The sequence below is a fragment of the Castanea sativa genome, chromosome 10 (assembly GCF_040712315.1).
Source record: "Castanea sativa cultivar Marrone di Chiusa Pesio chromosome 10, ASM4071231v1".
NCBI lineage: Eukaryota > Viridiplantae > Streptophyta > Magnoliopsida > Fagales > Fagaceae > Castanea > Castanea sativa.
In genome coordinates, this window is record NC_134022.1 from 15,127,217 (window position 1) to 15,141,587 (window position 14,371).

Genomic DNA, 14,371 nt, shown 5'->3' on the forward strand with positions numbered 1-14,371 from the left:
ACTCCTGGTGGAAAAGATTATCCAGGGAAACTCACTGCCAACGTCTTAATAACATGCATAATTGCTGCTACTGGTGGTTTAATTTTTGGCTATGATCTTGGAATTTCAGGTAACATCCTAGAAGGGCAACCCTGTTTTGCTGTTTTTGGTATTTTTATTTTTATAATATATACTATATGGTTGAGTTTTTGGTAATGTTATATATAGGTGGAGTTACATCAATGGATTCCTTCTTGAAAGAGTTCTTTCCCTCTGTTTACGCAAAGGAGTCATCCGTCAAACCTTCTGATAATCAATACTGCAAGTTTGATAGCCAGATATTGACTTTGTTTACTTCATCACTGTATCTTGCTGCTTTGGTAGCATCGCTTTTTGCAGCAACAGTGACCCGAATTTTTGGTAGGCGTACTACTATGCTTTCGGGTGGAGTACTGTTTTGTGTTGGTGCACTTATCAATGGCTTTGCTCAAAGGGTCTGGATGCTTATTGTTGGTCGTTTGTTTCTTGGTTTTGGAATTGGATGTGCCAATCAGGTAAGAATAAAATAACCATGATCTTTATCTCTAATAATCATCATACAAACCAGTTTGTTTGGTCTGTAGTTATTTAGCTTTGCATCTATAAGTGCATTGTCATTTTTTTAATATTTAGAACTAAAAGAAATCACTGACATAAAAATCAGATTTGTTAAATCCACATCTGTTTCTTATTATTATTTATATTTTTTGGGTATGTAATCCATGTGAATGAATTTTTTTTTTTTGTTTAATCCTTTTTGTGTACATAATCCAATGTTAATGATTATATTGTGTGATTTGTTAATTTTTTTTTAAACAGTCTGTGCCAATCTATGTCTCTGAGATGGCCCCATACAGATTTCGAGGTGGCCTCAACATGATGTTCCAATTGGCAATTACAATTGGTATGCTCGTTGCCAATCTTCTGAACTATTTCTTTGCTGAGATTAAGGGTGGTTGGGGATGGCGATTGAGCTTAGGGGGTGCCATGATCCCTGCTATAATAATCATTATTGGCTCATTTTTTCTTCCTGAAACACCAAACTCTTTGATTGAACGTGACCATCATAAGGAAGCCAAAGAGCAACTTTTAAAGATCCGTGGCATTCCTAATGTGGATGCGGAATTCAATGATCTAGTTGCTGCTAGTGAAGCCTCGAAATTAATCAAACACCCTTGGGCTACTATTTTGGAACGCAAGTATAGACCTCAACTCACCATGGCCATTTGCATTCCTATGTTCCAACAGCTCACTGGCATGAATGTGATCACATTTTATGCTCCCGTTTTGTTCAAAACAATCGGTTTCGGAAGCAGTGCTTCGCTTATGTCTGCTGTGATCACTAATACTGTTAATGCTCTCGCAACCCTTGTTTCAATTTTTAGTGTTGATAAGTGGGGAAGGAGGACTCTTTTCCTAGAGGGTGGTGCTCAAATGTTCATTTGTCAGGTATGCCATACAGCCAATGCTCTTTTTAATTAGGTCAATTTCTAAGCTTTCATGCATATACAATTGGGTAAAACTTAGATGAAGATATTGAATTGGGAATTGTACTACGTTGATCCATGCAACTATATGTTTGGATTATTTAATTGAGTAAAACTTAGGGAATTGTACTATATTGATGCAACTATATGTTTGGATTATTTAATTGAGAACATGATATATTTACATTTTGTTCTATTTACTAGGACTGGATTAAGAGATGGGTGTATTGCCAAGTTCTATGTCTAATGCTTCTTTGATAATTTGTATATGATATTACATTCGTTAATGTAACCACATGTTTAGATTTAATTGAGAATGTATTTATTATATTTTGTTATATTTACTATATGACATGATATTATATTATCAATGCAACCATATGTTTGGATTCAGTATTTATATGATGTGAATGCATATGTGATTATTACAATTGCAATTGCCGCTAAATTTGTGTTTTGTATTTATGTGATGTGTATGCATAGGTGATTATTACAATTGCAATTGCTTCTAGATTTGGTATAAGTGGGAACCCTGGTGAATTGCCAACATGGTATGCGTATGGATTGGTATTCTTTATCTGTGTATACGTTGCTGGCTTTGCATGGTCATGGGGACCTCTAGGATGGTTGGTACCTAGTGAAATTTTCCCACTTGAAGTTCGTTCAGCTGCTCAGGCTATCAATGTCTCAGTCAATATGATTTTCACCTTTGGCGTTGCACAGGTCTTTACCCTAATGTTGTGCCATTTGAAGTTTGGCCTATTCATCTTCTTTGCTTTCTGGGTGTTGATAATGAGCTTCTTTATTTTCAAGTACTTGCCGGAGACTAAAGGTATCCCAATTGAAGAAATGTCTGTTGTGTGGCGAAATCACCCTATTTGGGGCAAGTATGTCCCTCCCCAAGAAGAGAATCGCGTTGGAGGAAATGTTTAGCTAGGAATAAAGCTTGCATAATTGTTTAATATTTCTTGTTTTTCATTATTGACAATTAGGTTGCTTTAATTATTCTGTAGGTAAATTTGGTTTGGACAATGATTTTTTTTTCCCATATTGTTCCTGCTTTTTTACAGACATTTGTGTTGATAAATTTGTTAGTGGTTTTGTGAATGGACATTTATTATTATTATTATTATTATTATTATTATTATTTATTTGATATTTATTATTGTTTTTTACTTGTGGTCCATGGCGAATAATTTTATAAGCCCATATGTCAATCATAAGCCCATTGCTTATAAAATATTGGCTTGGAGAGATTCTAAAAATTTTCAATCTTAGTGGAATAAATTTTATCTTCTTTGATTCAATAAATTTCTTCTACATTGCCCCTCTATGCTTGAGAAAAAGAAGGCCTCTTCAAATTGGGCCTCCTAGAAAGTTTTTTATGTCGACTATTGGGCACTCTGAAATCGTCTCTTCTATACGTCCCTGTAGGCCCTGAGAAACAGAGGGCCACTTCAGATTGGTCCTTCTGGAATCTATAGGACTATTTGAGGAATTGTCTCAATTTTTGGGCCACGGTGGAGGCTGATGGTCCGAAAGTAATTTGGGTCTCAAATTAAATCATATTTTTATATATAACAAACATGGTTTTTATTTTTTTTTTATTAATAACGAAGGGAAAGACTTAAGTACAATATTTAAATGTTATTTTTTGAGTTCTCTTTTTAAGATTCTGCCATGTGAATTTTTTCTTATGTGATGAAAGTATATTTTTTAGTTAAGTAACTACATAACTGAATCTTAAAAGAGGAACTCAAAGAACAATACTTAAGGTATTGTACCTAAATTTTGTCAAATAATTAATAATTTAATAGTTATAATATAAACTCTGGTTCTCTTTATTCTTAATAAAAGAAAGGAGGCAATATCTCTAAGATGCAAGACTGTTGGTGATTAAGAAAAATTGAAACTTTATAGGGTTGCAACTTTGTAGTTAAAGGTTGTAAATTCTTATTGAAAGAGCCTAGTACTTATTCTCCCTTGGAATATGACCGCTATAATTTCTACTTCGTGCTCTTTAAGGCATTTTGATTGAAGGATTTGTTTGTCATGACTCATTAGTGTATCTAGAATGCACTGTTTTCTGCATTTGTCAGTGTTATGTACCATTCGTTCCTCCACCACCGAGTCTTCACTTTCTTCCACCATTATATTAAGAGATACATTTTTTCCCCATAGTTTTTCTAGATTATTTGACCATGCCAATTAATCTAGATGACACTTGTACTAGATGACAAAAGCCATACTCCTCAGGAATCCTGGACACTTTTAGAAGGAGTCAAGGCTCCGAGGAGAAATAATAATTGAATAACAGTTTTGATACAAGTTGAATAAAAGATAAAACATAATTGAATAACAGTTTTGATACAAGTCGAATAAAAGATAAAACTACAGTATCTTGGTAAGAACATGCATGTGAAACTATCAAATTTAAAGTTAGTTTTGATATTCAATATGAAATCTAAGAGACAAGTTGTCAATGACCGAAAAAAAAGAAAAAAAAGAAAAAAAAAAAAGAAGGCATATGCAATGCATACATACAATTTACGTGGTTCGATATTAGGCCTACATTCACTAGTCGAGCTCCAAATAATCTATTATTGTTGTGAAGATAGCATCTTGGAGAGACCCAATTGAGAGGTTAATACACATAGAGACACAATCTAATCTAGAAGTTTAAGTTGATGGGTTGACTTAAAAAGTTATATTAGACCTTTGACCAAGTAACTTGTGGTTACACTTTGGCTAGTCCCCCTTTGAATGGAAGCCTTTTTCTTAACAATCCAAGTGTCATGCCTTACCATCATCAACAAAGTGTCCTTTACTCAACTAAGGGTGGAGGAAATATGAGTCTTTCTTGCACAATTATGAGAGTCACTATTGAGTCGGTGGCTTTATTTAGTCAGTATTGTTTGACCATGTGTTGCTTGCTTGTTGTCAACAACAAAGACTAGTAAACCAAGTCCCACGTGGTTTAGGAATTGAACTAGCCGACCCTTACATGTATATATAATGAATGTTTTACTGCTTTGTCAATTGTGTTGTAGTAAGAAAGTGTAATGCTACAAGACTAGTGCAAATACAATAGGGTGCTCTATTATTTGGGTGAGAGAGCTAAGGGTGTATTTGGGATTTGAGTCTTGTGAGAGTGCTTGTGTGCTATTATTGTAATTGCCTTGTTTTATAGTGGAATTTTTTTTGTCGCCGCCGATGGATGTAGGTAATTGCCAAATTACCTAAATTCTTGTGTCTATTTTTCTTTCTCGTCTTTAATCTTGCATAAGTGGGTTTATTGTCACATTTCACAACAATCACCAACAATAACTAGTAAAAACTTTACTCAAACATGTTTGAAATTGACATAGGACTTTTCCTCATTCTACTTGATTAACTAAGACTTGCTTAGTTGAACCATCAGCTCGAATACCACTTGTTAGGGGAGGTAACACATTGAAGACCCCAATTGAATGGTTAATATGTCATATAAGAACATCATTTGACACAAAAAGTTTGAACTAGTGAGTTTTGGCATAATTATGTTATATTGATCATTCATTTTTGTTATTTGTATTCATTGTAGGACTTTACTACTTAACTAACCATACTATTCACATGTAAATATTCGAACAATTATAAATATCAATTATTCAATTTATAATGGTCTTCTGCTCAAGTTTTATCTTAAAACTTAAGCTTACACAACCAACTTAGAGAAATACGAGATTACCTTTTTAGGAGTTTTACAAATCCAAACTTCACCGCAATGAAATCTTCTAAATAACTTGTTGAATGAAACCCCCCAAACACTTTTGAATCGCTAGCTTCAATAGGTTTTAATGGCCACAGTGGGAGGAAGAACTAAGAAGAGCTCATACCGAAACGCTTATATCTCCTTCTCCAGTGTCGCTTCTTTGCTTATAAGAGCTATATGTATATGTGTGCGGCTGTAAATTACTAAATTCTAGCACCCTAACCTTTAAAAGACTTGGGAATATGGGTACAAAAAAAGTAAAAGCCTTATGTACCTGGATCAAATAAGGCCCAACAATTTCCACAAAATAAAAAATAAAATAAGGCCCAACAATGAGAATATGTCAGCCTACCTGGTTCAATTTTGGACCAATTTTTCAAAACCAAAAATCTTTATCAAACTCCTATCAAAAAAAAAAAAAAAAATCTTTATCAAACTGGAACCAAATATGTTTCTTAAAAAAAAACTGGAACCAAATAAAATCTGATCCGTGATTTAAGAAAAAAAAATCGTGGATTGAGATTATATATGGTCAATTCTTGTGGATTGACTTGTATAAATTGACATTATGGTTACTAACATTAATCGATATGATGTCCAAATTTAGAAATATACCCAAATTGAAGGAAATGACATGATAATATTAGAGAAAGGTTACTTACGTTTAGTCAAACGATAAGGCTTTTATGCCGTCCTTTTATAAGCTTTTCCCCAAACAATCTTGCAATAGGAAAGCCATCCTTCAATGAATCCAAATATGTCAAAATCAAAGCTTACAAATTTCTTCACAGAGAAAACTTTGCCATCTTTGCGTACCTCATAAGGAATTAAGGTTATTACATTAGACGGTTGAAAATCTGCTCCTAAACTTAAACAAAATCTTTCTTCTACAAATTGATCGAAGAATAATCAACAGTTTCTTAGCAATACGTTTTGATCTAATAAAAACTAAAAACGGTCATGCTACGTTTGAGGATTCCTTTTTCTCTCTACAGCAAACTTTTTCACTATACAACTACTGTTCACTAGACTTTGAGGTTGACATAATTTAGAGTAAACATTACGGTTTCTAGAAAAAAATTATCATTCACATTGGCATAATTGACATCTATATCTTTCAAAGAAATGTCTCCATGTTTACCAACAGTTGATACCAATTGCCGACACAAACTCTTTATTACTATTTTTCATTAAAATTAATTTTAATGATGTATTTTCTGATACACCATAAAATATGGAGGTTAATTATAATTTATTATTTTTTAAAAATATTTTTATGTAATTTTCAAAATTTTAAGATTTTATTTCTTTAATCTATTTATTTCTATATATAAGAAGTCTCTAGAGCTTTTACAATTTTCTACGTCACCACTATTTTTTTTTCTTTTTCTTTTAGATTCTTTTTATTATAAGTTTTATATCTTATATATTTATTATTTTTCTTCAACGTGTAATTATCTTATCAAGTGTTACAATAGTTTAGTTTAAGTAAAACTTTATTAGATATATGTTTCAAGAGCTTGAAAAAAGAAAAAAAGCTTAAAAATTCTATTTCAACTAAAATTCTATTACAAAAATTTCAACAAATATAAATCCCTGTCAAGGTTGAAACCCTTCATACATACACAGAAAGACTTTCTAGTCAACTTAGAGTCTTAATATGATACTGCATCCAAAATTAGTTTTTGGGAGCCTTAAATTGGATCGAAACCTCTCAAACGATTGTAGAGTTTTAGTTTAGTTCAATTATCTCTTCTTAGAATATGATAATTAATTAATGAAAGAAAATATATTGTCTCACTTATAATAGTGCTTAAACTATATATTTTTTTTATTCTTTATCATCAAGCTGTTTTTTATTTATGTAAGTGAGATTCCAAGTTTGAACACAAAATTTTCATTTCACAATAAATAAAAATTTTATTTATTAAGTTAACTAGAATACACTTACTTACGCTATTATGAATTTTTGGTTTCGATAAAGTTTGACCGATTCTTCTTTTGAAAATTAATCATCAAAAAGTAAAAATTGATGCCGACTATGAACTCCATGTCAACATGCATGTTGGCATAGTGCATATTCTAGATGCGGTTTTGACTGATCAATCGCCATTTAGTTATACATGGCACATGCTTATCCTTTCATTTAAAATGACAATGATTCTTGCACTACTATTCCAAGATTTTTCTTTACACGTTCATACTAGAGCTACTTCATGGGTCTTAATAGTTGAAGAGCTTTTGGAGTCAAAAATATAAAGGGATTCATATATCTTGATCTATTAGAGGACTTGGTCTTTCATTTTTTGGCCTTAATCACGGAGATTATGACAATTGCTAAAGGACTAGACTTAGTGTTTGCTTGAATGAAGGAATTGAGGACTAAGACTTCATATTGATGACAATTTTGACACAAAAGCCACAGACCACGTGGTTCGTGTCAAGCTCTCATTGCAAAGTTGGCTTTGCAAGGTTAAATTTTAACACAACTACCTCCAAGTATGCTTAATTGTCAAAGGATTTTGATCTTTGATTGATGTGTACTAATAAAAAAGGGATCACGTGATTCTCACGCTATACGCCTTAGCTCCCACGATAAGAGAACTACTAGTGTGTAAATAATTAATAATTTCCACATGTGGAACTCTTCTTTCACGTGAGGAACTTTTTAAAGGAGAAAAGAATATTCCACGTATGAAATTATACTTTGGGGGAAAAAAAGTCTGCCGAAAAATTGACTCAGACAAGAAAATGTGGTGTGGTACCCAAATCATTGATCTTCTTATTCTTACCCTCTTACACACAAAAGAAACAGTAATAGTCCATTAACTCCCTTGTTTCGGTGCAACCATGTAATGTGACTAGTACTACAAACGAAAGAAGCTGGGCTCTGTTTACCAATTTCAAGTAGACAAGGACCACAAGGTTGTGGCCTGTGTGTTTTCTTGCCCCAATTATGACGTCACAGAATGTTTGGAGGAGAAAAGAATTATAGAATTAGGTGGAAGAGCATCCATAAGAGTGAAGCCACCTGGCTACACCAAAACTTACTTTATTTATTTTACATAATAATTTTACAAAATACTTAATATTAGTAGTTTTATTTTAGTTTTTAATATAATAAAATAATAAAATAAAATAATATATCCACTTAAAGTTAAAATTATGTGAAAAAAGTTGTAATCTTAGAACTATGGGTGTTCACCAAATCGCACTAAAACTTTCCATAAAATGGCATAACCATATCGCACCACAAATAACAATACACCGCACAGCATGGTGCAGTGCAATTTGGATTAAATATATTATTAATAGTTTAATAGCCCTAGTTTTCAACAAAAAAAAAAGTTTAATAACTCAAGCAAGTGTTGATTAGAAAAGCCAGTCCAAAATAAAGAAAAATTAGCTCAAAAGTTTAAAATTTCGCTCAAAACAAATGGAAAAATCAGTTTTTGGCTGAGCAAGAAAAGCCCAAATTTTGAAAAATATACTAGTTTCTAATCACATTTTATACATCGCAAAGCACATGTAACCACAAAAATGAGGTGCGGTACGATTATGGTTTTGGCTAAACTCTGAACTGCACTACACCGCACCGCACCGCAAATACTCCTACTTAAAATCACCCTTTCTTAACAGTAACTTCAAGTATCCGTTTGGATACAGATTATATTAGGCTGCATTTTGCAATCCTGCATTTTCTCTTCTTTTTTTTTTTCTTTTTTTTTTTTTGTTTCTGCTGCGGGGACAAATGGGTCAGTGTGCACACTGTTCACGCACTTTTTCAGCAATTTTTTATTAAAAATGGGTCTCGTAGCACTATTCACACATTTAAAAATTATTTTGCTACAGTGTTTTCAGTTTTCAGCAATAAATTCTATCCAAATAGACCCTAAGAACGATGTCTTTTTTTTTCTCAAAATTTTTTCATAACTCTGATGTGTCATATTGTGAGTGGTTGTTTATTATTTTTACATAACTACTATTTTTCTTCCACTATTCATAAACTATCACATTAAATTGTGACAAAAAAAGTTGTGATCCAAATTTTTTCTTTCTTAAACATTTTAAATTTAAAAAAAAAAATTGGAAAAAATGATAAAAAGGGGCAACCAGAATGGCTTGATTACCTGAACAATGGTATATTTATTGAGTTTAAGTCTTCAAACAGGGTAATCTATAAGCCATAGATATTATCCCAACCTCATGAGTGCAATAGTGGACACATTGAAACAGGCGTGCTCCTTATTAAGTGCATGCAACTAGCTCCATATTACTGTTTAATTGGCGATTAGTTTCTTGTTCTACATGTTTATTTTCTTCTTACGACATTAATTCTAGTTTGAATTTTTGTTATGTCTGTGCACTTTGTCATATTGAGAGAAGAAGATGGAGATAGAGTTGAAGGCGAAGACAAGGGTTTGGACAAAGAAGAGTCGTATACGAAGAATGCTAACAAGCTAAGGCAAGTGCACGTACACCTTTGCCACCGCCCCATGAATAGGCCTTTTGTTTTTAAAGTTTCAGCCGCACCATCATGGAAACCACAGCCGACCAACACCAAAGACAAACATTAGGGCGTAGCCTTACCCTCTCATAGACTCATACCGATAACATTTTAAATGTAATCCACTCCAATGTTTATGCAGTCAATAAAACAGCCTCCCACCAAAAACAAAAACAAAAACAAAAATAGTCAACACAAGAAGTACAATATGTAAGTCGACCAGGGCAGCAAGAATGCCGTTCTCTTTTGTCCTTTGCTTGTTTAACTAAGATCAATGCCATGGAGTAGGGACAATATTTAGCATCTTTTTCACAAAATGTGAACATCTTAGGAAGAGCATCACTTTTTCGATGGTCATTGTGTTACTCCACTTTAAAATCAATTGATGATAAAAAAGACACTCAAATTTTTTATAATATAAATATCGATTAAGTTCTGTGAATCTATTTATAAAATAGTTGTAAAGAGTTGAAGTATGGTCCCAAACAATTTTTACTTAAACAGTAGCACCTACTTATTTTTACATTTATGCTTTTTCTTTACACTCTCAGTCATTTTAAGCTCCATTTGGATTGTGCGTTCCACGTTCACGTTTGTGTCTGCCTTTTTTTTTTTTTTTCTTTTCTTTGACCAATGCCTCTTGCACTATTCACGGGACATGAACCGTGCAAGTAAGCAGAGCTATAGTGTTAAAAAAGTGAACAATGTTGCAGAAATTATTTTTTTTATTGTTTTTAGTTTTTAGCAAAATAAACGGTATCCAAACACACACTTAGTTAAAAGTAGCACCTACTTAGAGACACATCATCAAATGTTCTGAAAAAAGTAGTACAGGAAAAACAAAACTATATATCTAAACTTATTATCATTTAATTAATTCCCAAAAAGCTTTGAATTATATAACATTTCTAAAAGAATGAGAATAGAGGCCACAAACGCGTGGACCCCTGCGCATAAATTAAATGAACAAAAAGCGATTTAACAAAAAGTAAAGGCATGGTGTGGGATGTTTTTCTATAAATAAGTCTTATTTAATCCTCCCCTTCGTTTAATCAGTTACACTTAAAAAAAAAAAATTCACTTAATCTTCTTATATGTTCCGGATGGGTAAATATTGAGTACTTCCAGAGTATTATAAATGCGTACTCCCTTCTCTCACATAACTGTAAATCCTACTAATTAAATTTATGGTGGAATCTACAATTCATGTGAGAGGAGGAGTACACATTTATGGTACTCCATAGTATTTAATAATTTTCCATTCCCGATATACTAAGCATCAAAATTTAACATTCCTCTGTCCAACCAATGTAGGGTCATTTAAGGTTGTGTTTAAATGAATAATTTGAAATTTTTTGTAACTTTTATAATTAATGATGGAATTTAGTTTGATACAAATTTTAAATCCTATCAATTTTAATTTTAAATGTTACATGAATATATTTAAAAATTAAGAAATTAGAGTGTATTATGCTAACAATGATCATGACGAGTGATTATAATAGATAGTGGTAATGGTGGTAATAACAACAATGACTACAATGATAAAAAGTAATAATAGTTGTGATCGTAATAGTGACAACTATGGTGGTGACGACGTGAAGAATAGTGACAATATATAGTATGAAAAATCAATGTTGATATTTTGGTAAATATGTCAAATGATAGATTTTTCATTTTTTTTTAGTAACTATTTATATTATTGATCAAAACAACGGTAATCTTCCTTAGAAATTCTCAAATTTCAAACTGACATGGAATAATAAATTATAATTGTGCACAAATTCCTTGTAGACAAGCATCAAGTCAAGCTCTCATTATCAAATTTAAAATGGGTCTAGATTAAAACCGCCCTGTCCTTTATTCCTAATCCGTTGACACAAAAAACCAACCCCAAAAACGCTTTTCATCTCTTCGATAGAGCAATAAATAAATAAAAATAAAATTCAAGGATAATAGTTCTTGGCATAAATAAATATGTGCCCACAATTTAATTGCAGAATATGAGGTTAAAAAACTTACCATCAAACAAAAATATCAACGTCAATACGAGAGTTCTGTGAAGCCTATATATTCACATCAAAAGAAGTTTCAACACCCACAAAAGTTTCAACGCATTCCGTGTTCTTTCTTTGCCTTTTTTTTTTTTTCCTGAACGTGTGTATTGGTTAAGTATTTGCTGTCTTGCTCTTGCAGGCCAAATAGTGACAAGAGTCGGTCGTAAAAGGACGCTTGAAGGTTTCAGAACAATCCACTACCAACTTCGAAGTTGGACAAGTATCACAAATTCACAAGCCAACAATTCCTTGCTATTTAAGGCCATTTTAGACAGTACAAACATTCTACTAACTCTCTCACCCCAAGTAAATCCCACTTTTTTTTTTTCTTTCTTTCTTTCTTTCTTTCACATCCCCAAACACCCTATACCTGCGCGTTTTAAAAAAAAGTCCAAATCCATGTGCCGGTTACCTTCATCTCCAACTTCCTGTGGAAGTGGAAGCAATTCAGACCAACCAATCCTAATTCCCTCAAACAAACTCCCCGACATGCGCACCCCTTTGATCCCCAAAACCCCAACACATGTACCTGAATATGAACATCAAAATCAACAAGAGCCCCAGAAAACCCATCTCTCTCTTGCTGTCTCGGAAGCCAACTGCATAGCCAGGATAGCTTTTCCAATGGTATTAACAGGTCTATTACTCTACTTGCGCTCCATGATCTCCATGCTCTTCCTCGGTCAGCTTGGTGAGCTTGCTTTAGCCGGTGGTTCTCTCGCTATTGGTTTTGCTAACATCACTGGTTATTCTGTTCTCTCTGGCCTTGCCATGGGAATGGAACCCATCTGTGGTCAAGCCTTTGGAGCCAAAAGATTCAAACTTCTTGGCCTTACCATGCAAAGAACAGTGATTCTGCTTCTATTTACTTCAATTCCCATTTCTTTTTTATGGTTCAACATGAAGAAAATTTTGACCTTTTGTGGTCAGAAAGATGATATAGCAACCCAAGCTCAATCTTACATTCTCTATTCTCTTCCGGACCTTCTTTCGCAATCTCTTTTACACCCTATTCGAATATATCTCCGATCACAATCCATAACTCTGCCTCTAACATTCTGTGCAACTCTTTCTATTCTTCTTCACATCCCCATCAACTACTTTCTTGTTTTTGTTCTCAAACTTGGAATTAAAGGCGTTGCTTTAAGTGGTGTGTGGACCAACTTCAATCTGGTAGGGTCATTAATCGTATATATTATCATCTCCAAGGTGTATGAGAAAACTTGGGTTGGAATTTCAACAGAGTTTTTCAAAGGTTGGAAATCTCTATTGAATTTAGCCATTCCAAGCTGCATTTCAGTTTGCTTAGAATGGTGGTGGTATGAAATCATGATTTTACTATGTGGGTTATTACTCAATCCTGAAGCAACCGTTGCTTCCATGGGAGTTCTGATTCAAACCACGGCTTTGATCTACATTTTTCCATCTTCTTTAAGCTTTGGTGTGTCAACAAGGGTTGGAAATGAACTTGGTGCCAACAATCCAAAGAAGGCTAGACTAGCTGCGATTGTAGGCCTTTCTTTCAGCTTCACGTTGGGATTTTCAGCATTGATTTTTGCCGTAACGGTTAGGAAGATATGGGCAAGTATGTTCACACAAGACACCGAGATTATTGCTTTGACATCGATGGTTTTGCCCATTATTGGACTTTGCGAGCTCGGAAACTGTCCACAAACAACTGGTTGTGGTGTTTTGAGAGGAACAGCTCGGCCTAAATTGGGTGCTAACATAAACTTGAGTTGTTTTTACCTTGTGGGAATGCCAGTTGCAGTGTGGTTGAGTTTTTTCGCAGGTTTTGATTTCAAAGGACTTTGGCTAGGCCTTTTAGCCGCACAAGGGTCATGTGTTGTGACCATGTTGTTTGTCTTGTGTCGAACCGATTGGGAACGACAAGCCCAAAGAGCTAAGGAGCTTACTGAAACTACTACCATAGATGATGATTACCAAGAAGCTGATAGATTAAAGGATAAAACACAGGATTCTTGTTTCAGTTCTTTGGATCATAACGTAGAGAGTCATAATTCACCGGTTTGATTTTCTCTTAGGAACTCACAAATTTTTGTAGTAGCATTTCTCTCTCCAGTTGTACATGCCAAATTTTGGATTAATTTATTGTCCCATTGTATTTCCTATGGAGTATGGAGGGGGTCGGGCTTGTATCCATCCCATTCTTATACATTAAAATCGAAGTATACTAGCCAAAAGTTTCTTCTTTTCTCTCTTTTTAAATCCAAGTTATACTTCTTCTCAAAAAAAAAAAAAAAAAAATCCAAGTTATACTCTTAAAAGTTAATTTGCAGGCTGGTTCGATATAATGATAAATTTAAATAGGCCAAAAATATTTAAATATTAATCACATAAATTTATTTGATACTAACTTATCCAATGTTGCATGCGTGTTGGCGTGTGAGTGTATTCTCTTATCTCATCCTCTTTCCCTATATATATGTGTGCGTGTGTGTGCGTTTCTCAAAAAAATTAAAAAAACTTATCCAATGTTAAATAGTTAATTTGACGAATTAAACAAATGCTTTGATAAATTAATACT

At 33.4% G+C, this 14,371-nt stretch overlaps 2 protein-coding genes across 2 annotated transcripts; both read left to right on the forward strand.

Moving 5' to 3' along the window:
- Window positions 1–270: 270 nt before the first annotated feature.
- Window positions 271–2,608, forward strand: LOC142613977 (sugar carrier protein C-like). Its single transcript, XM_075786502.1, has 3 exons — window positions 271–533; window positions 838–1,467; window positions 1,989–2,608. The coding sequence occupies exons 1-3, from the start codon at window positions 414–416 to the stop codon at window positions 2,436–2,438; spliced, it is 1,200 nt and encodes a 399-aa protein (XP_075642617.1). The 5' UTR covers window positions 271–413; the 3' UTR covers window positions 2,439–2,608.
- A 9,294-nt stretch (window positions 2,609–11,902) lies between these two features.
- LOC142612720 (protein DETOXIFICATION 49-like) lies at window positions 11,903–14,111 on the forward strand. The gene has a single exon (XM_075784857.1). The coding sequence runs from the start codon at window positions 12,223–12,225 to the stop codon at window positions 13,855–13,857; it is 1,635 nt and encodes a 544-aa protein (XP_075640972.1). The 5' UTR covers window positions 11,903–12,222; the 3' UTR covers window positions 13,858–14,111.
- The last annotated feature ends 260 nt before the right edge of the window (window positions 14,112–14,371 follow it).

What these genes read in the sequence shown, in the direction of transcription:
- LOC142613977 (XM_075786502.1), top strand. Translation starts at nt 414, where the DNA reads ATGCTTTCGGGTGGAGTACTGTTTTGTGTTGGTGCACTTATCAATGGC. An exon ending in GAATTGGATGTGCCAATCAG is followed by an intron (nt 534 to 837) that starts GTAAGAATAAAA and finishes TTTTTTAAACAG; the next exon opens with TCTGTGCCAATCTATGTCTC. An exon ending in CTCAAATGTTCATTTGTCAG is followed by an intron (nt 1,468 to 1,988) that starts GTATGCCATACA and finishes GTGTATGCATAG; the next exon opens with GTGATTATTACAATTGCAAT.
- LOC142612720 (XM_075784857.1), top strand. Translation starts at nt 12,223, where the DNA reads ATGTGCCGGTTACCTTCATCTCCAACTTCCTGTGGAAGTGGAAGCAAT.